Source organism: Argiope bruennichi, chromosome 1 (assembly GCF_947563725.1).
Source record: "Argiope bruennichi chromosome 1, qqArgBrue1.1, whole genome shotgun sequence".
Classification (NCBI taxonomy): Eukaryota; Metazoa; Arthropoda; class Arachnida; order Araneae; family Araneidae; genus Argiope; species Argiope bruennichi.
Genome location: NC_079151.1, coordinates 95327681 through 95353514, shown reverse-complemented (window position 1 = coordinate 95353514; position 25834 = coordinate 95327681). Strand labels below are relative to the sequence as shown.

The 25834-nt window shown below is 29.0% G+C and overlaps 1 protein-coding gene across 2 annotated transcripts in view; it reads right to left on the bottom strand.

Moving 5' to 3' along the window:
• The window catches only part of LOC129966174 (uncharacterized), a 448724-nt gene that overhangs the window by 411566 nt on the left and 11324 nt on the right, over nucleotides 1-25834 (bottom strand). Inside the window, exon 1 of one of the 2 annotated variants that reach the window (XM_056080587.1) lies at nucleotides 2349-2743. The exons of the other annotated variant lie outside the window; for it this stretch is intronic. Coding sequence (XP_055936562.1) covers nucleotides 2349-2352 — 4 coding nt within the window. The 5' untranslated portion in view covers nucleotides 2353-2743. Of the gene's footprint in view, nucleotides 1-2348; nucleotides 2744-25834 lie in introns of those variants that run through there. 2 annotated transcript variants of the gene reach the window in all.

Sequence of the window (25834 nt, the reverse complement as noted above, 5' to 3'; positions counted from 1 at the left end):
GGAGTTAGGTTTCATTTCTATTTGGCGAAATTGACAAAGCATGGCCATTACCTCATTTTTCCATTACACAAATAGCCATATAGAAATATATCAATCCAATCAATACGTTTAAGATAATGTTTAAAATAATGCAATTCTCAAGTTAATATTGGAAATTTCTTTATATGTCAAAATAATCATAACATTTTAAATGACATGTTTGTTGATTATAAGGCAAATAATAAAACTCGGTTTATTTTAAATTATCTTTACGGATGTTTAATTTAGAAAAAAGTTAAATCGATATATAATGATATTTATTGTAAGTTTTGTATTACATTATTTGAAATATGAAGATTCAAGTAAAAATAGAAAAAAAAAACACTCAAGATAAATATAAACCTTCTCGTTCTTTTCATCTAAAACTTCTCTTTATCATTGATTCGTTTTTATTCTTCTGTAAATAAAGCAAATAATGCTCTTTATATTTAGAATAAATACAGTTATATTTTATAAGGCATAAAATTTCAAGTATTTTTTTTATGCAGCAGACGATAGTTAAAAAAGTAAGCAAGAGAAAAGCAGTTATCGTTAAATGAAAGAAACTTTTATATTTTGAAATAAATTATTTGCAATAAATTATTTTCTGATTCATTTGAAAGCATATAACAGATTTAAAAATGATTCAAAGTCATTTATTAATCAATGAAACGACAACATTTATGAATCATGTTAATAGATAAATAATAAATATAAGATAAATAATATATATAATCTCGTAAATAATTTTAATATGCATTTGTTGCTTATACAAATGAACATATTCTAAAAACCTTATATTGCACATAAAGTAAATTGGTAGAACTCTTATTTTTGAAAATAAAAAGCAAAACATTGCATAACTAAAAAGCTTTGAATTTATGATTATATATTTCTATTCGTATAATAATACGCTTCAGAATCCTTTGCAAGTACTAAGTTCTTTCTTGAGATCGTTTTAGAAACTAAATTAGATCATGGAGATTAAAAATTTGAAATGAACGTATATATTTGTAATTGCTATGAATAAAATTGTTTATTTAATGAAAATATTAGATTAACACCTGAAATCAAGGCAAAAAAATGAATATTACTTTCTATTGGTACGAATATCTTTTCATCAAATTCAGTTTTTACTATCATTTAACAACAATAATTACTACCTAAAGAGACCGGAGAACAGGATTTAAAATTTCGTAATATAACTACAATAAATATTTCTTTTATTTAAAAAAATTAATTCCTAACTTCTATTTATATTCAAACACACTGCGTCATTTTCTTTTAAAATAATTTCTTTTATTATCTGAGAAAAAATTTAAACCAAAAGGAGAAATTATTTTATGTGAAATGCATACTTTCGAATTTGACTACAAATATTTTATAATGAAAATCTAAATTTAAATTCAAATAGTTTCAGTTGCAAATTTTATTACTTTTATAATCATGGAATAATTATGACTTATGATAAAACATAAAATTCGAAGATTATGGAGAAATTCAATAAATATTGCAAATATTAATTTTGCGAATAAAATTTCGCACTTTCGAAGTGTAAAATCTTAAAATTTTCAAAAGAAACCTTTTTTTCTAAGGATAAAAAATAGCTCGAATCGTTCTGCAGTATAACGCAAAACAATATTTAAATAGTGTATATCTTTTAAATGTAATAAAGAAATAAAAATTTTATTTTCAATTTCAATAACCAGGCAAGCTGTATATTTTTTGCTTGATATCGAATTTATGAGTATTTATCTATCAAAAGAATAGACAACAATCTCCGAATAGTACATTCATTGGATAATGCAAAAAAAATTTTTTCTTACGATCTTTTTGTAAATTTAGTATTACGTTTTTCAATATAACTTTTTTGTTAACATTTTTTAGGCAACAAAACATCTTGCTTCAAATAAAAATATTTTTTCCTCCTTAGTTCAAACTCGAAATGACATTCGTCAAGTGATAAAAATATACAGTGAAAAGTTGAAAGAATTGCACGTTTTCACATTTTAAAAAGAAAAGTTATTACTTTATGGTGCATTTTAAGAAACATTTAAGAATAATCGATCAGATTTCAGTACAAACTTTTCATGGAAACAAGAGCAAAGTAAATCTAATAAAACTTTAAAGTTAACTTTTCTTAATAACTTGTGAATATACATTAAAATATATACATAAATTATTATTAAAATGACCCACAAAAATTTATGCGGAATTCATTTAATTCCCTTCATTTTCTTCAATACTTTGATGCCTCAGATTTTCTTTTATTCAAGATACTATAAAATGCAAACTAAACGCGCTGGTTATTATAAAATCATATCACTTACCCATATTCTTTAAACAACCAAGACGAATATTATCTGGAATCTCTTTTTCCCCTTTTTAATACGAAAGATCAGTTCCTATAAAAATATCTCTTAAAAGATTTCGAGCTCTACTGTTCCAAAACAAAACGTGCTCAAATCACATCGAATTCTTGACCATGACACTTTCTTCAAACTTTCGACCTCTAAAAGAACCAGCAAACAAACTTGAAAGATAAAGAGAAATCTTCACAGCTGACCAGATCAACAACTCTCATTCCGCCGCATCCCAACTTAGCGGCAGACGACTTTTTCCCTTGATCGTCTGAGGAATGGAATGAACCTCCCCAGTGCCCTTGCACTTCCTTTTACTCTGAAGATCGTTTGAGAACTGAACCGGCAGCTGCCATTGCGAAGGGACATTCCATGTTCAGTCGCCTATTTGCACTAGGCGGAGCTGATCGTTTGATCGGCCGATAATAGATGGCGCTGGGAATCGGCGTAGATGGCGGTAGCGACTGCATCCTAAATCCGAGTCTTTTATGCTCGATTAAAAAAGAAGATGGATTTGATGAGGAATCGAGAAAAAAAAGTTCTTTTTTCTTCCCTAATTGCATGTCTTTTATCGGTTTGGTTTGATTTTATAATACTTATCCGTCGCTATTATAGGTTAAAGAAGAATGTATTATCGTAAATTATAATTACAGATTTATACCCCCTCCACTAAAATCATTATTTCTCTTTTAGAATTCTATCAATGTAAATAAAAATCAATTAAATGTATGCGATAATGGTGAAAAACCAAAATTAATCGTGATTTAACCATCTAAAATTGATTTAGAAAAAAAAAGTAAAAATATTTTCAGAGTATTATTATTTTTAATATTTTTATTATAATAACAATCATCATTATTATTATTTTTCCACAATATTATGAAATTTTACTTGCAAAATGTAGTCCTTTTGATGGTCATATTTAACTGCATCATTTATTTCATTAATTACGCAGTAACAATTTTAAAATATTCGTGCAAGATAGAATTTAAGCTTGTAAAGTAATTTATTTTCCTTTTTGCAACACATTAATAATTATTAGTTGCAAAATAGTGTTTCAGAAAATTATCCACGTTAGTAAGGGTTTTTTTTTCCATGGAGTAACATATTACATAAGAAAATTGATAATTAACAGACATGTGTTTTTGACGAAACAGCAAGGATCAAAACAAAAACTTATGGTCGAAGAATGAGACGGAAAAAAATTTCCCAGAGAACTTTGGTTGGGAGAGAAAAAGAGTCCGCTGTCCAAGCCTAATTTGATTTCAGGTTAAGGGCCTCTAAATTTAAAGAGAGAAAAGAGCTATTTTTTTTCTATCAGGTCAATTGGTCAGTTCTGTGCACTGTTGGTTTTCATGGGTTACACGATGAAAAAATCCGAAATTTTTATTTTTATTTTTATTTTATTTTTATTTATTTTGCTTGCTTGTTGGTTGGTTCATTTCCTGTTTTATATTCCTATTCTTATAGTTTTTTTTTCCGAATTTTTATTTTTGGACTTTTAGAGTGACAAAATAAACAAAGATCATTGAAATCTTAAAGAGAATAAGTAGGAAACTTCGATATAAACAGAAAATTAAAGTTTAAAAAATAATTTCATAACATGCCACAGCTCTACAGCACTGATGGACGAACTACAACTTCCAGGAACATTTGTGTTATTCTATAAGAGATTTATAAATGAATTTGTATTAGATTTATACTTTTGACTACCAGCTTATTCTCATGGAATATTGGTTTCATTGGCTATTAAACTATAAATACCAGGGTGATTAAAAGAGAATTTTTTTTAAATATTACATATGAAGCGGGGTAAATGAAAAATAGATTATGCAAATTTCACACTTATGATGTTAATATAATGGCCTTCGCAACAGGCTACATATTCAGTGTTTCAGTCTCTCTTACGCCTAAAATGTAGGCGACATGCGACAAACACATTGAAATTTTGTTCTTCCTCGAAACTTCATCAACTAAATCTTATGTGATGATACAAAAAGCTTATGGGAAGTGACTTTCCCTGTAATTTAGCAAGATGTGTAAAGTGTAAAGGAAGTTGCAACGGAAGGTGGGCCCGGTGCTACAGCGACTTCTCAACGTAAGTAAACATTAATATTACTATTATGATAGTGAGAAAAGTTTGTTTAGTTACATTAAGACTTCAGTGAAACTGGGCATCTCTTTAGGTGCCACTCGCTTCATCGTGAGGAAGTAAGTTTTACAGATAGCTCAGATGGATGCTAAATGACCCCTTGTCTTGGTGTATTTGCCTTCAAAAATGACAAAGAAATAGTCATAATTTTATCAGTACATCGATTAAAAACGAAGATACGATAACTTTCTCAAACATCTACTGCTTTAACACGGGGGATATAAAAATTTCAGCGCATAGACGATAGTAAATCAGTAATCGGCAATTGAAATGAATTCTCTTGTAAGTAGTTGAGCGAAAGCTTTCTTTGGAATGTTGATTTTACAAGTTCTATCTAAGCGCTTTGTGCCACTGCGGTTATTTAACTGCAATTTGTTGCTTGTGTGCTACTGTTTATTCTAAGTGTGATTCTTTCGTAATCTTCAGAAGTCCTTCAATGCATTCGTGTAAAAAAATGCGTCATTATATACATATAACGCTTGAGAATTCGTGACTATGAAATATATTTTTCGAATTAATTTTAATAGCCATGAAATTTAAAATAAATGTTCACTGCTATCCTAGTCTTTTAATAAATTTGCAATTTTTGAAATCAAAATTTTTCATTATATATATTTATTCTTTTAAAGCACTTTGCTGCCTCAAAATTTCAGATTATTTAATTTTTGTCCATTCATAGTCAACAGTGTGAAATGCGATCGTTTTCTTTTTCCTTTTATAATTTTGATTATAACGAGGAATTCCCCGATAAATTTATCTTATATGTGTTGAATTATACTTATTTAAAAACATTATTTGAATTGAGGTGTTATTCCCAGAAAGCAGAATTAAAAAAGTTGTCCATTAAAAACATGCAAAAAAAATTTTTTTCCCATGAACTTTTTACTTTAGCACATAATCTTGGCTTTATATTATTTTGCTTTGCATTCAAAATATTATTTATAGTGTTTAATTTGTAACTCATTTTTTAAAATGATTATTAACACGAGTGTTTAATTTCAATTCTGAAGGAAATGGATTGCTTAAAATTGGGCATAAAATATTAATCATTGACCCATTTATTACTTTCTGAAAAATTACCCCGATAAGAGAACATTAACATTTGCTTCGTTTTAAACGAATATATTAATTTATTTAAGATACAGGCACTTAAATTTTAACAAAAAATATTCATAAATTCAAAACTTAGCTGTTAATGAAAATTAGGGTTTGGTAATCCTCTTCCAATTTTTCTTTATTGTTAATTTTCAAGATTACCAATCTTCCGAAAATGGTAGAATGACCATTGACCTTCTCTTTGTGAAGTTCAATGGTGACATGCTTTCTATGGACTTAGTTCACGAGACAATAGTCATTATAATAAACATAATTTTGCATATTCTATAATATATTGTATCTACACGCCTTGTAGTTCTGTTTTGATGCGATTTTCTTTTTACTTTCTCGGATATAAAGCACTGTTATCGTCAAAAATATTCGAAGTCGAGATTTTCAAGAATCCAAATTTTTGGGTTTATGTCTTTCTATTTTTTGATTGTCTGTTTGTAAACGCTTTAACACACACACACACACACACACACACACACACACACACACACACACACACACACACACACACACACACGAAGCTTTTAGTTAGAAAGAAGAAATTTCGCATTTAGTCTTAGCACTACAATTATAGATTCCTATCGAATTTTGAACGGAAATCCATTTGCAGCAAATTTCTCTGTCTATCCGATAACTAAAATAAAATTTTCTTCAAAAATGTATTTTTTCGATGTGTAAAGATCAAATTTCAAATAAAATCCAAGTTACATTTAACCACCTGTTGGTCTGTATTTTCGCATGGTTAAGAAATGTAAAAAAATAAAGGAAATTCAGCATATATAGTTTCAGTTTCAAATATGCAGATCTTAACCAAAATTTTAATTGAAACCAATCAAAGATTTGCCAGGCTTTGGGTCTATTTATTCGCATATTTATAAAAAACAAACATTCAAAAACGCAATAATTTAAATAAATGAAATTTGATTTTTGATGTGTATAAAATTGTAGTTTTGTTTCAAATTTTGTTTTAATTTGGTTGAAAGTTGTCGGTGCAAACCTAAGAACGCTTATGTGCAGAACTTCGGAAATAAACATATGAGCACTGATTCTGTTCACGGACTGTCCTAATGCCCACAATTTACTACAGTAAGAGAGGTATATAAAGATATTATTAGAGTGTAAACGAGAAACTTCCGGGATTTGTTTAACATCTACTGGATTTTCCTGCTATCAATCCAAAAACAAATTAGCGCAATGCTCTTTATCTGTTGTTTTTAATGGCACGTCATAGACAAGCCTATTGACTTTAGAAGTCAATGCGCTTGATTTCAAGCCAAGTCTGCGTTTCTTGTTTTTCAGTAGCGCCATCTAGGTTCAAGAGTCCGACTTAGCTACAGATAAATCGCAACCTTTTTTACGGACTTCATCCATGCATTTCATTCATTCATCCGCAGATCGTAATTTAGACCTGAATCAGAGAAAGACCACCCCTGATCCAGTTTGGCAATAACCCACACTTTCAAAGCTTTTATATATTATCCTTGGTAAAAAACTGAGAACAATGAGTGTCTTGAATTGCGTAGTATGAAAAAATGAAAAAAAAAAAAAAAAAAGTCGAGAAGCTTCGATTAGAAACTGAAATCGTCGAAAACTAGAAAATTAGAGTAATTGAAAGTGCGTAAGAATCATTCATAAGAAGATCTAATTGGAATGAACTAAGATTTTGTAATTATAGTATAAATGTTTACAACCATCTTGCGAAAATAAAGGCCGGGTATATAACACGTTCTTTCCTATATAATCATGACAACAGATCGTTGCCATACTGATAAAAAAATAAATTAGAGATCGAACTAAAAATATAAATAACTTAAAGAGATTTATCAAGCTATAGCAGGTCACCAGTTACACATTTAAATTCGTTTGCTCTTTATTCTCATGTCTCTGTTTTTGAAAACGTTCGATTGTATTCAAGACTAAAAGTAAAATACTTTCTATTATATTTTATTATTAAATTATTACATGATAATTATTTTAAATACATTAAAAATACAGAGATTGTTCAAAATGGCATATATAAAGAGAAACAAAGATAGTTCAAAGTGGCACAGTATTTTATATCTAAATTAATAACGGAAGACATAATTTATAACAGAAGACATTCTTAATAATCTCCATATAAATTTAACCATTCTGTTTGCTTTTCTTTCCTAAATTACTGTAACGGAGATAAAAAGGGTAAAAGATGGCCAATTTACTTTTATATTAAATTAAATTGAACTCGAACATCCTACCCTTGAGAGTGGGATGTAATACATTATTTTAATATTGGATGGGGTTATTATGGGGTGTTAGAGAACGCTTTATTTTATAAAGAAACAGTAAAATTTTAGAAATCTCGATATTTGTCCTTATATCTCGTAATGTAGGTCCACCCACCAATATATGATTTGAAATTTCAAGTTTTTACATGTTTCCTAATTCAAAGTAGCAATTTTAATTGCCATTTACGATTTTATTGTAAGGAATAATCACATTTTGTAATCTTACTTATATAAACGAGAGTAGAGGAAGTTGAAACGCGTAAAATTAAGTACTGTCATTTGTACCATATGTCAAGCAGTATTGAGAGGAATTGATTATACGCAATTTATATCAAACACTTAGTGTAACATTGATATATTTAAATATGGTTATATTTATTATTAGATAAAAGATAACTTATACTATGTTAGATAAAACTATGCTTATATTAGATTACTTATTAATATAAGACTTATTATACTTATTATTAGATAAAAAGATAAATGGGTAATTTTTTATGTTTCCATACATCTCATAATAAATAAATAATATTTTTCATTGTTTCTCCCCTCTTGAATAAGAGTTGACTAATTTTGGATGGGAAAAATAGCAACACACCGAATGGAAGCTTAACGAAATATATTCTTTGTCTGCAACACATTTTAAATATTTTTTTTTCACTAATTCACAAATAGCTTTTTTATTTAATGAACTAGTCACCTTTGGTGACCATCTGGTTCCCCAGGAACCATGCTCTCTAAAATTTTTAATTAAATATTTATGTACATTGATATATTTATATATTCATCACAAAATATTTTTAAGCTTCAAATTGTGATAATGTGAAATTTGAATACATTTTGCCATGTGATTCTTTAAGTTTCGGTCAACTCCCATAAGATTTAAATTTGATTTTGAAATGGAAGAGATAAACACTTATCGATACTAATAAATTAAATAAAATTTAAAATAGCAAAATTTGTGAAATACTAATAGCTTTTTTTTCATTTCTAAATCTTGATAGCAAAATATTACATTGATAATTTTATTATATACTTCACCCATTGTTATTTTTCGCTTGATTTATTATAACTAATTTTATCAACTTATTGGGAAATTATAATAATCATTAATTCATAGATTATAAGTGATTTCTGTGGATTTATACACGTTCACTATCTTCAAGAATATCGAATTATTTACCAGTTTAACAATGTTGAAATTTCATATTTAGATTTATTGTCTGCCTTGAATGATAGGGCTAATAACTGCTTTATGATTGCTAATAGTTAAACTTCCACTAATATATTATTAAACAATTAACCGCCTCTGGGGTTTTGTTATTCGGGAGATAGATTAAACATTGTTCCAGAAATTACAAGTTAGTGTGCAAATATTATTCACTTGAATATTTTATCAGATAACGATGTATTTTTTTTCAATTACGTTAACTTATTAGTAAGGCCATTATTCTCACAAATTTAATAAATTCGGAATTTCGTTTAGTTAGATTAAAGCAACATTTTAAATACACTCCTAATTCAAAATAATATGAGTAATTAAGATACTAAATAATAATTGGGGAATTTAATGAATTAGTAAAATTCTCTTCAATTAGAGAGAATTTATTTATATCAATGTAGATTCATTTTATTTTGGTTTATTTGGAGACAGTTTCAGTTGATGTCACGAATTATTGAAAGCTATTTCATTTATTATTTCGTTTATACATCGTTACACACACACACACACACACACACACACACACACACACACACACACACACACACACACACACACACACACACACACACACACACACACACACACACACACACACACACACACACACACACACACACACACACACACACACACACACACACACACACACACACACACACACACACACACACACACACACACACACACACACACACACACACACACACACACACACACACACACACACACACACACACACACACACACACACACACACACACACACACACACACACACACACACACACACACACACACACACACACACACACACACACACACACACACACACACACACACACACACACACACACACACACACACACACACACACACACACACACACACACACACACACACACACACACACACACACACACACACACACACACACACACACACACACTTTATATATAAGGGTGTCCCTGAATTCATGGGTCAAACTTTAACCCTTTAGAAGGCATTTTTTTTTCTAGTCATGTTAAATCAAAATACTTTTAGGATTGAGATTGGCTTAAGAAAAGTGACTCATTTCGCTTATTAGATAAATTTATTTTGGTTAATTAATAATTAAATAACAAATCAAGACACACCATTTTGTGTGAGATAAGGAACTGAAGGATCTAAGTTTCAATCTTATTGAAAAATTTGTCAGAACGTCTGCTAACTTACATAATTTCATTCAAAAATTGATGAATTTGGTGGGAAGCATACTTCCCATGGCTCTAAAAAGGGTTAAGGATTAAGAAAATACATATAAAGAAGCATTTTTTTTTTTGTATAACAATATGGAGTCGGAAATGAAAAGTTTCGGCGGAAAACAAATTTTGAGAAAATGAAAAGAAAGCTCTTTACTTACATAATATTACTGTAAGTGCACAAAAGTGTCACCACCAGCATTGATACAGGCCTACTATTGTCTAGCAACTTACAGGCATACTCTTTAAAAATACCTGGTATTTCATGAACAGTTGCAGCAGTAGCTGAAAGTTTTGAATTGAAGTTCTCAATAGAATCAATTGGAATATCAGACTACATTTTTATACCTTGCTTGTACTTACTTACACTTATTTGTTCCGCCCTACACATTTCATTTCCGACCCCGTATTTCTATACAAAAATTGCTTCTTATATGTATTTTATCTAACCTTAAAGTTTGGCCCATGAATTTAGGGACACCCTGTATAATATATATCTTTTTTAAAACTTAATTTTTTTCGTTTTTTAAAAAATAAGTTTAATTTTAAAGAAAATGATCAACTATTATTGCTTCAAATAATAACGATACTAAATTCATTTAAATAACGAGACTAAACAAAATCCAATATTTTCAAGCTTTTAATAATTACATAACAAGCAATATAACATAAAAAAATCGGCATAATAATCTTCTCTAAAAATAATAAATATATTTTGCCAATTATAATAATTTTTAGATTCCAAAGTGATGCAATAAAAACTTGTCTTTATTTTTAATCATCGCTTATTTTTTTTATCTTTAAAAACCTGCATAATGTAGAAATATAAAATTATTTTTTTTCGGTATTTCTGCCAAATAAGTAAATTCAGCAATTCTTATCTTTAAGTCGCTAAGTTTGATGTTACGAATATGAGATAAAAATTTACAAGATGACCGAAATTCTTGAGTGCTTAGTAAATTAAAAGGATCAAAATTTATTAACATATTAAAAACATACTATTCAGATGCTTTCTATTACGATATTTTGGCCCCGATGTTCAACATTTAAATCTTAAAAGTAACGTTTACTCTCTTCCGTTGCTAAAATATAAATGCCGCATCCAAATAATTACATTTAATATCTTTAGTACCAATTCCTCTCCACCATTTTCCTCTTCCTGGGATATAAATTATAAATAAATATCTAATTAATCAGTTGAAATATATTAAAAATAATTTCTTATTCCTTCATTTATTTATTTATGCGCTGTTATTTCACCGCAGCTATAGATATACAGATAAAATACACAGACAAACTTGCCTTGGAATCTGAATATTAGTTTTCATTTTATAGATTTTATGTTAGAATGCTCTTAAAACATACCACACTACTTCGTCATCTCCCTCTTTTTAATCCCTTTTAAAACTGGAATTATTTCCCCTGCCTTTGGTTGGTATCGAGAAGGCAAAGCGGCAAAACATGAAAGTATAACCCATTAGTATATCCCTTTCTTGCTCCATTTACCAAATAACTATATGTTACAACATGACAAAGGACCTTGCCGCTGTATCATTAAATACATTTTCTACTTCCAAGAAAGAGATATAGACGATCTTCGAGCAGGATCTTTGTGTTATGATCAGAGAATAATGATCGGAATTCAATCGAATCGCAAATATCGAAATTCGAATTTTAATGGTTGTTGTATACTATATGTTGTTTAATGGTTGCCTTGGTTAACGATAACTAATTATTTAAATTTTGGCCTTCATATAGCTTGGGAAAAGTATAAGAATGTAGATAGTGTCTTTTCGTTGTCTGATTATAGAACAAAATTGGGAAATCTCACGGCATCTAATAATTCAGATTCAGGCTTTTCCGCTGTATCATTAAAATAAACACATTTCCATGTTTGGTGAAAGATATAAATTATTTTCGTGTTATGATCAGAGAACAATTATTGGAATTCAGCCGAATTCCAAATATCGAAATTCGAATTTTAATAGCAAAAATTCGTGGTATATATAAAAATGATCCCGAAGCCCCCCCCCCCCTATTTGGTAGTAATAAATTACATAAATTCTGGTCCTCATGTAGCTTGGGAAAGGCATGAGAATGTAAATAATGTCCTTTTGTTTTCTGATTATAGAACAAAATTGGGAAATTCTCAAAGCTATCGAATGATTGTTCGGATTCAAAATAAAATAGATTTTTTTTGTCTCCATTACAAAATACATTTAAGCATGGATATGTTTATTTTAGAAACATTTATCCACCTTTATGCTAAAGTTAACGAATTTTCGCACACACACATATTAAAACATTTGATTATCGTCAGGATTAGTTTATTTCACACTTATTGATATACCAAGTAGTTCTCGAGATGAGATTGTTTCCATACCTTTTGATGGAATGTTTACTATTTTGTAATTTGACACAAATCCTTTATTCAAATTTTGCTTACACTTCAGTATCCTCCGCCGGAAGCGTGCGTGCGTGTGAGTGCGTGTGTGTGAGAGTGTGGAAGGTTGAAGGTTAAGTAAGCAGCCTCATACATCTCTGGTTATTTAACAATGTTATGAGCTCCTATGAGAAATATGCCGCCTATGAAAAAGGTTGGACCATGCTGTCACAGTCGAAAATAGACCTTACAATTCCAACCTCAAATTTCTTTCTCCTCTTGTCTAGACGATAGTCATATCACTACGTCTGATTTTTTTTTGGCAGGCTGGCAAAAACTATTGTGATAAAAGAATTTTTTTTTGTATTTGTCAAACATTTTGAAAGTACTTATAATAAATATAACAATTAACAACAGTAAAAATTAGAATTATGCAATACATATCGCTGAAAGCTACTTAATACAAAGAAAGTAAAATGAAAAAGAAAGCACATACATCAGAAAGTAAAATCATATTTAAAAGTCATTTTAACATTTGCCAAAATCCGATATTTCTGATATGAAGTTTTTTAATGAAGAGAATTAATTATTTTTAATATAAATTAACAAACGTTCTCTTTTCGTCTACAACTTTATTTTTAATATAAAGGATTTTTCCGCATAAGATATTACAATGAACACATCTTTCAAACGCTTGCGACTTCGAAAAAAATAAACACGAAATACACGACACTCAGAATACAATCTAATAAAGACCCCCAAGAAGGATCAAGGGAAATATATCTTGATGTTAATAAGACAACGCCATATATTTTATCAAAAGAAAAGGGGGGTAGAGTTTTGTCACCACTACAATTTCTATTACTTCAAAATTTTCTTTTATTTTCATAAAAAAGAAAAATCACATTTATTTTTATATCTTGACCGGGCTTATAAGATGCTTTTTTCCTGATAGCCGAATCAGAAACTTATTCACTAAATAATAACCATCAAAAAATTAAAGTCCTGGCTATAAGTTGACCTTTAACAACAAAAATATTAATGATTATCTAAAAGAAGATTTATTTCATTAATCGTCAAATTATAAAAGTGATTCTTTCAAGCCAATCTGTATATCCCACTGAAAGTGTGAAATTACTGTACTTATCTTCAGTGTTTCTACAAATCTTCCGTAATATATCATCAAATAGACTAATGGTGATAGATAGAGCAAATATAATTTTCGCCTTTCAGAAAATGACGAATTGCATTCGCAATATCGATTTGTTATAATGCTCATGCTTCTATTATTTTTCACGCTACTAAAATAAAGCCTTCATTTTTTTTAAAAGAAATTTACTGAATATTTCAATATTCAATATATATGCGATATTAAACATGCAGTAAAGGCTTTTACACAGTTTATTTTAGGAACTAGGATTTTAGGCAATACAAAAATGTACTATAAATATAGATTATATATGTTTTTCGCACCTCATATAAATTGCCGATTCTTTTTTTAAAATGTTCTAAATAAGGTATTGAAAATACTTGTTGACAGACGGCAATTGGTTTTCAAATATTTAATTCAGTCTCTGAATTTAAAAATTCGTAAAAAAGTATTTTTCCATCATTTCTACGAAACTGGCAGTTTTTTTCTCACATATTTATACTTAACAAAAAATATTATAAGAGGTTGTTTTAGTTTCATAAATAACCTATTTCGGGATACAAAATTGCATTGATGTCGTGTCCGCGTTACCACGGAAATGGGGACCAGTAGCTTCTGAGAGTAAAGACCCCTGAGCCCCCGAGGGCTGAAGTCTGATTTCTAGCTCACATGAAGATGTCACTCACACATTCGCTTGCACAACCCTTTTTTACGGGGGGGGGGGGCTCTTTCACACACCTCACAGTTAGAACACACGATGAAGAACAACCATGCCCGAACCAGGAGCGCCCAGATCACGGGAAAGATGCGCTACCTCTAAGCCAGGACATTGGCAGCAGCATTGCATTATTTTATTATTCTAAAATTCATCACTTATTCTTAACGTTCTAAGACAAAGAATTTGTATATAAGTTCCCCATCTAAAACATATACATAGGAAAAATATGTTTATGTCATTGTTTTGTAATATATGATGCCCAAGCTCAAACTCTTCAAACATTAAACAAAACTATATGTTTATCACAACAACTTTCGAACATTTTACGAAATTGTTTTACCCGACTGATTATCAGAAGAGTAGCTGTAAATCCCAAATATAGAACTACATTTATTTATTAAATGTATTATTATTTATTAATTATAAACTATAATTTATTTATCATTAACTATTATTAACTAAATCTATAATTTATTTATCATTAACTATTATTAACTAAAACTATAATTTATTTATTAACTAAAAAAAAAAACAATAATAATAATGCATCTTTTTCTAATCAGCATCGGTACAACAACATAAAATAACAGACAGCAAAAACTATTTGTAAACTTTCTCAACATAACCATCAGTTTATTCTCTCACGCCCATATTTAGCGTTAAAATATCATCAAAGAATTGAATAATTTCTCAAGAGTTTTCACGCACGATCCAACATCAATTTCTGCATCTTTCTGCGCGAGTTCCGGGACAAGGTTAAGAACATTTCCACTCCAAGAATTCTGACAAAATACTGTTTTTAAATCTTATCAGATGATTCATCAAGCACTCGATAGTCACATGTATGTGGCTGGTCTTTTGACTACTATTCCCTTCGAGGAAGACAATGTTTGCATACAAACGTTGGTCATTAGTTTTTCGTTTTGTTTATCGTTTTATATTTGACAAAAATAAAATGATTTTTTTTCAGAGATTTTTTTCCTTTAAAATTTTCGATTTCTCTAATGTTTTGTTCAAGAAATCAATATTTCTAGACACCACAAAAAAACCAATTTTAAACATAGCTACAGTATTTTTCAAAAAACTTATTCCTTGGTTGATAAAGCAACAGAATAAATAAAATGTAACAGATAAAATCCCCGGATCTACTACAGACTTTAAATATATGAAAAGTCAGCTAATGTAAACGATCCTACAATATATATAATATACACTTTTATAATTTTATATAGATACATTTTATAACAAATTTATCTCAAAGTGAAGCATCAAAGACAAATTAAATTTCGAATCATTGTAATATAATGCTGAAAAAAATATATACATATATTTCAAAAATTAGATTATTCATCTAATGATTGTCTGTATGGAGAAATTATAGAACAATTTCTGACAAATTGGTGATCCATTATCTTCAACGAATCTGTCAAAAGATACGAATGAATGTTCGGAATTTTTTCTGTTTATTTAGAATTTATTGAAAGGGTCAGATATCATATTGGCTATTTAGTTGGGGATTTGTATATTTGTCTAAAATTCTTCAAAGATAATAACGAATAATTTGCCTGCTATCATAAAGGGTGTTCCAAAATTAGTGTAAGATTTGAATGTGCCGCCATTCTGCAATAAAGTGTTGGCAACCCTATTTAAAAATTATTTGACAACTGATAGTTTAGGGCTAGCAAAAATAAATCGTTACACGATACAACAAAGTGCTAAGCAAGATTTGAATTAAGTAAAGAAACAGTTTCTTTTTTCTTTATTTTTATTGAATAGTAAAGTACACAGAATAGGGCAAGCGGGTCTCCACGTATTTGCTGGCACACCATTTTTTCAATGACTATTTTGTATAAATGTGGCTGAATTTCACTGATGCAGCGTCGAATTTCCTCTTTATATGAAGGCATGATTCATATGAAGGCTTTCTTAGCAGATTATATTGATTTATATGAAGGCATTATTTATATGAAGGCTTTATTTGAATTTCCTCTTTTATGAGACTTGTTGACATAGACCTTTGACTTCAAATAATCATATAAAAAACAAATCCAGTGGTGATAAATCATGCGATCTTGGAGGCCAATTCTCAAAGTTTGGGAACCAGATTCATTATTTTTAAAATATTGCTTAATAATGAAAATACGTTATTCTATCGTGTAAGGCACTTTTTACGAATCCTAAACTATGATCTGTCCAATAGTTTTTTTAATAAGGTCGACAACACTTTACTGCATAAATGGTGGCAAATTCAAATCTTGTTAATTTTGGGACGCCGTTCAGTGTTTTATCCGTCTATTCCAAGCTCTGTGCAATAATTTGTCAAATCAACTTGGTATATTTTGATTTATTTTTTTAATTCCTTGCCAAAGGCACTCTTCTAGCAGACTTCATAGACTTTTCAAAGAATGAAAGTGTAGATAGTTTCAGTTTCATTTATAGGCAAAATAAACCCGGAACTCAATTATAATCCTCATATCCCATGCCAAAAATAAGTTTTTTTTTTTTTATTTCTCTTTAATTTTTATGTGCTAATTTAAAATTGTATTCTATTTTAATTTTTTAACACAAAACGGATTTATCATGATGAATAAATTGTCTACATTAATTATGAATAATAGCCTAAAACATAATTAATGATAGTATCTTTGTTCCCTCTGGTTTAATGATGGGATTTAAAAGGTGCGGCTTTGATTTGGAAGAAATTCAGGAAATGTTTTGCATGACAGTGGAAATAATGTGTTACAAAGGAAGATACATTTTAGACACTTAACTATAAAAATTATAATTTAACTACAAAAGTACAATGATGCAGGCAGTAAAAGCATGTCATCTGAGAATCGCATATTGAGCTATAAAGATTACAAAGTAAAAAGTGCTAATGGAAAAAATATATATATTCCGAGAGACCATGAAACATAACAGCCACACCCAATCAAAGGTTGATTGTCCTTTCAACACCTTAATCAAGAACTAGATTACTTTTCACAAGCCTACAATTATTTGTGCAGCCTTTTAGGGGCCTTTTTTAGAGTCTGTTTAATAAAAATTCAGAATGCAAGGAATTTGGAAATGTATATATATATCGATGTAGTAAAAAGCAACAAAAATAAAACTGAATATGTGCAAGGCAGCTAATTTGAATTCGGTCCTTCAAACATTAGTCAAATGGATATTATAGTTACGGTTGCTTATATTATAGCACCCTTCACTTTGTTACTTTACATTTAACTTTTCTACGAGCAACTGGTTTATAGCAACAAACATTGAAAACCAAAAACCAAAATTAATTCAGTTACTTCGAGAACTGAAATTTTTTGCCGAAAAGAGATGCTCACTTTAAACTCTATTTGTATTGAAAAATTATACTCTTCTCAAGATTGAGTTTTATGAACACAAATATGATTTTGTTTATATGTAGGTGGTCCTAAGAAATAAGGCAAATTGTTTTCGTAATACATTTCCGTTCTCATCATTCAGTCGATCACCCATTTCCTTTAATTTTTTAACTTCTCTGGAAAAAATTCCAAAAATTTATTTACCACAAAAGCGCACAAATAAGGAGATTTTAGAACTGAACCTGCAAAGAATTGTTTTTTCAAACAAAGAAATCCGATAAGTTTCAGACAGCACAGATTTTTTTTTCTCCTTTCCACAAGAATAATTTTCTTCCCAAGAATCAAAACAAATGCTGTACTACTTACTGCATTATTAAGAGACTTCTCGATTGGAGCTAACGTATCATTCCTCAATTTCTTTTATTGTTTTAACTTTTGCATCAAACTAAGTTTATTTTCATTATTAAATAAATAAAGAACCGACAAGACCTTCCTACGCGTGCCTTTCCTATAAACTTGCAAAAACATTCCACATTTTCTTGAATACTTACATAAACACTCTGTATTTAGCTTAATAGGATAATAAACAGAAATCATCTACCAGATTTGAACATCTATTTGGATTGCATTGATCATTGCCAGAAAAACATACGACATTTTCATTCCCCCCAAGACTCGATTAAAAATAAACAAAGATCTACATTGCTTGTGTTAGAACTATTTATCAAATATCATATTAGTTTATTGCATTCTTGGATAAATTAGATATTGTTGCTTTTACATACATATTAATAAATAAACCGATTGGATAAATAATTCCAAACGATAATTAAAGTAAATTACTTTATTTAGTCGCAAAAGCATGGATAAGTCAAACCATCAGCATGTAATTCAAAATTTTATATAGATTAGAATTTGGAGGCAAAAATTAAATTGTTACGAATCAGTAATATTGCGTTTCTGCATCAATTAGTGTCATCTCTTTAAAAAAAATATTATAGATATCTTTAAGAAATTCCAGGTAATTTCGAAGATAAACTTGGCGAATATTTGGAGACTTTCTGATGAATATGACTACTTTTATGCTAAAAATGTGGGTTCTAAAAAAAGTAGAAAAATCGTGCAAATCGTTATTCAAAGGTCCTTCTAGAGAATACTGTAATTTGCCAAAGTTTAATATTCATACACTCTAAATGAAATTAAAAAGAAGTATTTCTATGACAAATATTGAAGAAGTACTCTGACTCGTTCGATCCAGTAACTCCCCATATGCCTTAATTTGTTCCTTAAATAGTAATACTATAAATATTAAACATATCTTTTTAAGATAAAAAATTTAAAGTATAAACTTTAAATTTTAAGTAATAGAATTTTTAAGGAACTTAGCTTTGCAAATTTTATAAGAGCGTATTTTAAACTCACTGGTTAGAGAATCGACTAAATATTTTATGCTATATTTTTACACTGAAAAATGTTTTATTAATTAAAATTTAAGTGTGAAAATTTTGTTTTCACAATATTTAAATCTTTGTATACCTATTTTTCCTTAATAGATTGATTATTCTATGATATATATTTATAATCTGTAAAAGGTTTCTATTAATAAAATTAAAGTCATGTATTTTCGATTTCAAAGTCTCCACTGTCTCCGAAGTTCACTGATTGTTATCAGTTATATTATTATTGTATGAAATTAAAATTAAATTATACATTTTTGTTTCATAGTATTAAAGGAAAACATTGCATATCCAATGTCTCCGGAAACTTTTGATTATTCCGTGTTAAATTCTTTATTCTAAGATAGATTTGATAAATTAAAAGTCAAATGAGAAAACTTTGTCTTCAAAACATTAAAACGGACACTTTTGTAAGAACATTCTCTACCCTCATTAACTATTTTACATTATATATTTTTCTGAAAATTATTTATTGTTTAGATATAAGGTGATGAAATTTTTCTTACAATTGTCTCTTTTATATATGCTTACTTCGAAATTCTCCGATTATTTTAATATATATTTTTCTTTTATTTTGAAAACTGATATTAGAAGAAAAACTATTGCATTAAGAAGTATACTTACATATAATCCTGAAATAATATCCGGTTGTTTGAAAATTGAAATAATGCATTTTGAATATAATTGCTAAATTATCTTAAAGTCATAAAACGCTAGTTCTTTTTACTATTAATAAACACTTCATTTTTGATTCAAAAATCATTGCCTTTCTATAAATTTAATTGTGTTCTAGATTCAAATGATTCAAGCAAAGCCATATATCTCCATCTAAATACTTCGGTTTAATGATGACTATATTATAAACATTGAAATCAGATGTCACTAGTTCTAAATCCCAATTGTCATTGCTTTCAAAATACCTTCTTTTTTGGTTCCAAAAATCAATTTCAGCCTCTATAGGCCGTTTCCCTGTCATTTTTGGTTGACAAACCCAATCCGTCACGACTCTAAAATTTTACACCAATTTGCCTTCACCCCCGGATTAAGCCTTAATACCGAACCTGCGAATGGCTTTGTTCCAAACCATGTGCCACATGTCGATACACAAACTCACACCCATCAATTCAGCACCTGATTTATTAACTAGAAACTTAATTCAGTTTCCGAGAGGTGCTTGCTTAACAACTGGCACACTCTTGTGACTTTCAGCAGCGGCACGAAAGGGAAAGAGCTTGCATCGCGTGTAATTCGAAGCCCATATATCTGAAAGGGTTTAAACACCAAGCGTCGAATCTATGGGTTCTATAGATTAGAGCATGGATCGATTAGCTAAGCGGCCGACCGTGCATTCGTAATATGAGGCGTTCGGTTCGGAGGATTGCGTTGGGCATAAAGGGGGGGGGGGGTAGTTAAAGGAGGGCGGAGAAATAGTTGACCATCAGGTCCCTTGGCAATCGATCACTGATACATCACGAAGACGACAAGCGAGCCATCACTTAGTGGCAATGAGCTCTGATTTCTGATGACCATTGAAGTGCTGAAAGGGAGAATGTTAGCTATAATGCCTTGTTTTGCAAATTAATGGAAATAATTGGACTTTTAAAACTTAAAACTCATTTTCTTGTGGAATGTGCAAGCGCCTGCACATTTATTAATATTATACTCAAGAACAAATCGGCGTAACGATAAATGCATGATACGAAAAAAGTCTTTTCAAACAATTTAAATCGCAGATTTTAAGAACTAGAACTATCAAACGTAATCAGTAATTTCTTAATTTGTTATTTTCAAAATAATAAAATACTTTTTTAAGGGAGAATTTTCAACGCAATACTGAAATTTCCAAAACGAGTTTTAAAGGAAACTTTTCCACACAATACGAAAATTTCCAAAACGAGCTTTAAAGGAAACTTTTCACTACAATACGAAAATTTCCAAAACGAGCTTTAAAGGAAACTTTTCACTACAATACGAAAATTTCCAAAACGAGTTTTAAAGGAAACTTTTCACTACAATACGAAAATTTCCAAAACGAGTTTTAAAGGAAACTTTTCACTACAATACGAAAATTTCCAAAACGAGTTTTAAAGTAAACTTTTCACTACAATACGAAAATTTCTAAAACGAGTTTTAAAGGAAACTTTTCACTACAATACGAAAATTTCCAAAACGAGTTTTAAAGTAAACTTTTCACTACAATACGAAAATTTAAAAAACGAGTTTTAAAGGACACTTTTCAATAAAGTATGAAAATTTTCAAAACGAGCTTTAAAGGAAACTTTTCACTACAATACGAAAATTTCCAAAACGAGTTTTAAAGGAAACTTTTCACTACAATACGAAAATTTCCAAAACGAGTTTTAAAGGAAACTTTTCACTACAATACGAAAATTTCCAAAACGAGTTTTAAAGGAAACGTTTCACTACAATACGAAAATTTCCAAAACGAGTTTTAAAGGAAACTTTTCACTACAATACGAAAATTTCCAAAACGAGTTTTAAAGGAAACTTTTCACTACAATACGAAAATTTCCAAAACGAGTTTTAAAGGAAACTTTTCACTACAATACGGAAATTTCCAAAACGAGTTTTAAAGGAAACTTTTCAATAAAGTATGAAAATTTTCAAAACGAATATGAAATTGAGGATTTTTTAAAGCAATTAGAGATTTTTTTCCGATTGAAACTTATTGCAATAAAACAAATTTTCAAATTAAGCTTATAGTAAGATATTTTTACCGTTACATATATTTTGTGATTTTTCATGTATTAACAGATATTTTTTTTTACTAAGTTTATCTAATTATGATGGAATTAAATTAAAGTGACCAAATAAACTACAGCTTTAAATTCTACTTAACAAAAGGCATCTTGGGTATTAAAATTAAAGAAGAATTCTGAATTAACTGCTAACCTTAAAGGTTTAATTTTGTTGAAACGTATTTAAATTGCTGCTTTACTCATTAACTAAGTTAAAAGATGTAACCGCAAATTCTTCCTTTAGAATCTAATATTTGATTCAACTTTCTTAAATAATATATTAATTAAGACACAAATTAACTATTCAACAAGATTGCTTTGAGCATAAAATTGTTTCATTATGATTTCTTTTTTTACGTAAGAAGATACATTACGCTTGGTTAACAATTTAAACCATTGCAATTGTAAACGAATACTATCTAAGAATATATTTATGTACATTTCAAATAAATTCTAACAATGTTATAATAAAATATTTAATTCATACTTAAGTTAGAAATCTTTCTGAAGTTATGATTAACTAGTAAAGTACGCTGAAAAATATGTACTTAAACTATTACTTCGCTTTTTAATTTGGATTTGGATTTCATGGGAAGGAATTTAAATAATCATAAATTTATTGTGCCTATTATACACCAACAATAACTTTGTTTTTTCAAAATACAATATTATTTCAACTTTTACACTTTTCAATGGACTCAAAAAACAGCAGTCAGACATAGAATATTCTAGACGGATCCGGGAACTCGCTTCCAAAAATAGACATCACTATAATTCTTATATTTTCTAAACCGATATTTGTTGCAAAAGTGGAAGATCATTGACATGGTATCCATTCAGTGTATATTAAGAAAATTTTTATAAATATTTGCATAAAACTACTATAGGAAGACTAGTATGAGAGAGAAACAAAAAACAGATTCTCAACAATAGGAAACCTAAAAGAATCACCGAAAGTGTTTGTAAATGGCAGTAAACATTAAAGATAAGAACATAAAAAATAGTAACACTGTATTAAACTCTTGTAGATCAATCTTATTTATTAACGGAGGAATTTTTTTTTTCGTGTAATGATTCTGATAAAAAAAATACGTGTTAATTTCCGTTAAAAAAATTTGTTTTGTCTAGTGTTTGATCAGCAAAATAAAAGGGATTAGATATACTGTATCAATATAATTAGTCTGAACAAAGTTATCAGTCTTGTTTCCTTGTTTTTTTTATAGAAAGCTCACTTGCAATTGTTTCATTATCATACAAGTTTTGTGTAAACTAATCAGTCTTGTTTGCTTATTTTTATAGAAAGTTTACTTTTAATTGTTGCATCAAAATGAGAACGTTCTCGATTGCCTTCCTTTTTTGTATCCAGAATTTTATTTTATGAATAGATTAATTTATCTTTAATTTTGAAATAAAAATACAGTTGATAATAAAGTCTTTATCATCTTTAATTTTTTTAATTAATGTACAAGGAATTAGGGTATACAAATTTTTACTTGTATCTTAATGAATAAAACTATTTTACAAAAACAGGTTCGATTATTTTGTCCACTCTTTCTAATTGGAGCTGAAAGAAATGAAACACGAAAGCAGGTATTTTCGGTAATGTTAAAAAAACTAATAGGTTTTTATTGCATCGAAGGAAAATTAAATTTTATTGGCGATAATAAAGAAGGCAACTGTGACAATTTAATTCCTTATATGGCGATTAAATTTTCAGAAAAATTAATTTTCACTTGAATATAGGAAATCATGTCATTCAAAATATTCTCTTGGAGACAAAGATTCAGAGTTATTTTCGGCCCATTTCTAAATGTCTAAACTTTCAACCTTTTTTAAATTAGAGTTTCCTCTATATATTATTCAAATCGGTATCATACGTGTCTGATACCTTCCTGATATAAATATTTTCCAGAAATGCAATGATAGTTCCCGATATCATCATGGAATTGTATTGCTGAAACATTTTTTATAGTTAATTTTTTTATAAAACTCTTCAATTCATCAAGTTGATATCCAAATATACAAAAACATACATCACCCCAGTCGAAGTCATGAAGCAGTGAGTCGCCTAAAGCAGCCCAGTTCAATGAAAAAAGATACAAGTTTTCGTAGGCGGTACTAGCCAAGTGAGTTGTACGCGCGTTCACCTTTGCTTGTCATTCGTAACATAAATGAGCGTTATAATGATACTTAAGATTTGAATTGATTCAAATCAAATTTTAAATTTCTTCTACTTTCTAATATACGGTAAATTTAAAAAAAAAACCATAATTGTCAAAAAAAAATCATATTCGGCATTTTGACGAAAATCTCCGTTTAGATCCAACTTAGTCTGTAAAGCATATTTTTGGCATTATGTCTGTCTCTCCTTCTGTCCGTCTCTAAATTCGATTTCTCTAAAGCGCTCTTTGATTAAAAGAATAAAATTTGATGCATGGTCATTACACCGAATTTATAAATTTCTATGAAATTTCGTATGAAATCCATTCAGATTAAGTCTGTGTGCTTTTGTTCCGATACATACGAAGCACATAAAGAGTTAGATAAATAAAATTTGGTTTACAAATGTAGTGTTAAAAGTAAATCCATACCAAATTTAGAAAAAATATACAGATGTCGTTTTTATTATTTGTTTATAGAAATTTAAAAGAAAACAAATCATTATTACGATGTAAAGATAAATATCAATTTTATTACTTCGTAACGAATTTCTAATATAATTTATAATATCTATATATTTCTAATATATATTTCTTCATCATCCAACTCATACACTCTGAGAACAAAGGCATCGCATATTCTAGATGAAAAAATATACGAAAGTTGAAGCTATTACAGCAACTGTGAAAGTCTTTTTCCAAATTTTTTCTGATGCCGAGAAATCAGAAAGCATCTAAATTCCAAGATTTATCCCGATTCTTACAAAAAATGCAGTTGCAAGGATCCTTCTTGTAGCAAAACTTGTTCTATGTTGATCCCATATATCTGAAATTATACAAATTTTTATGGTGCTGTATACATTAAAGAGTCAATTTTTCAGAATATGAAATGCTTTCAAGGAAATAATGTTTCTTTATAAAATGTTTTGAAGCATAAGAACGTATAGAAGAGATTCTTTTGGTCGATTTTCAATTCAGTGACAATGACAAGGCTTAAAATTTTTCCAATACCTTTCTTCTCAATAACATTATGAAAATTAGAGTGATGCAATACCATAAATTAACAAATCATACAAAAATTTTGCATAATTTTTTTAATTTAAAAAGAAACCTTTAAAAAAGTAAAAATTCCTCTCGGCCACCTAGATTGCAAATTTAGATTCCTTTTTATCTAAGTTAACATTTCATGAATATAATTTCAGGAAAAATTGGGCTTTCATATTACTTTTTAGCCACTAAGATATTGCCATTATCGGAAAACTTTAAATCCAGAAGTTGTTCGTCTTAATCAGGCGCTAATTTGGTTAATTTGAATTATTTGTATCTTCCATATTAAGGAAGTTATATCGAAATGAAAATTTCCACCCCCCACCATTTTCAGCGCTATAAAGCTAGATGGCCTATTTACAAACTTATCCAAGATTTCTACGTTTCTAAAAACATATTATAAGCCAGATAAAATCCAAACGAAATTATTGCAATTATTTTGTTCACAAGGCAACTTGGGGAA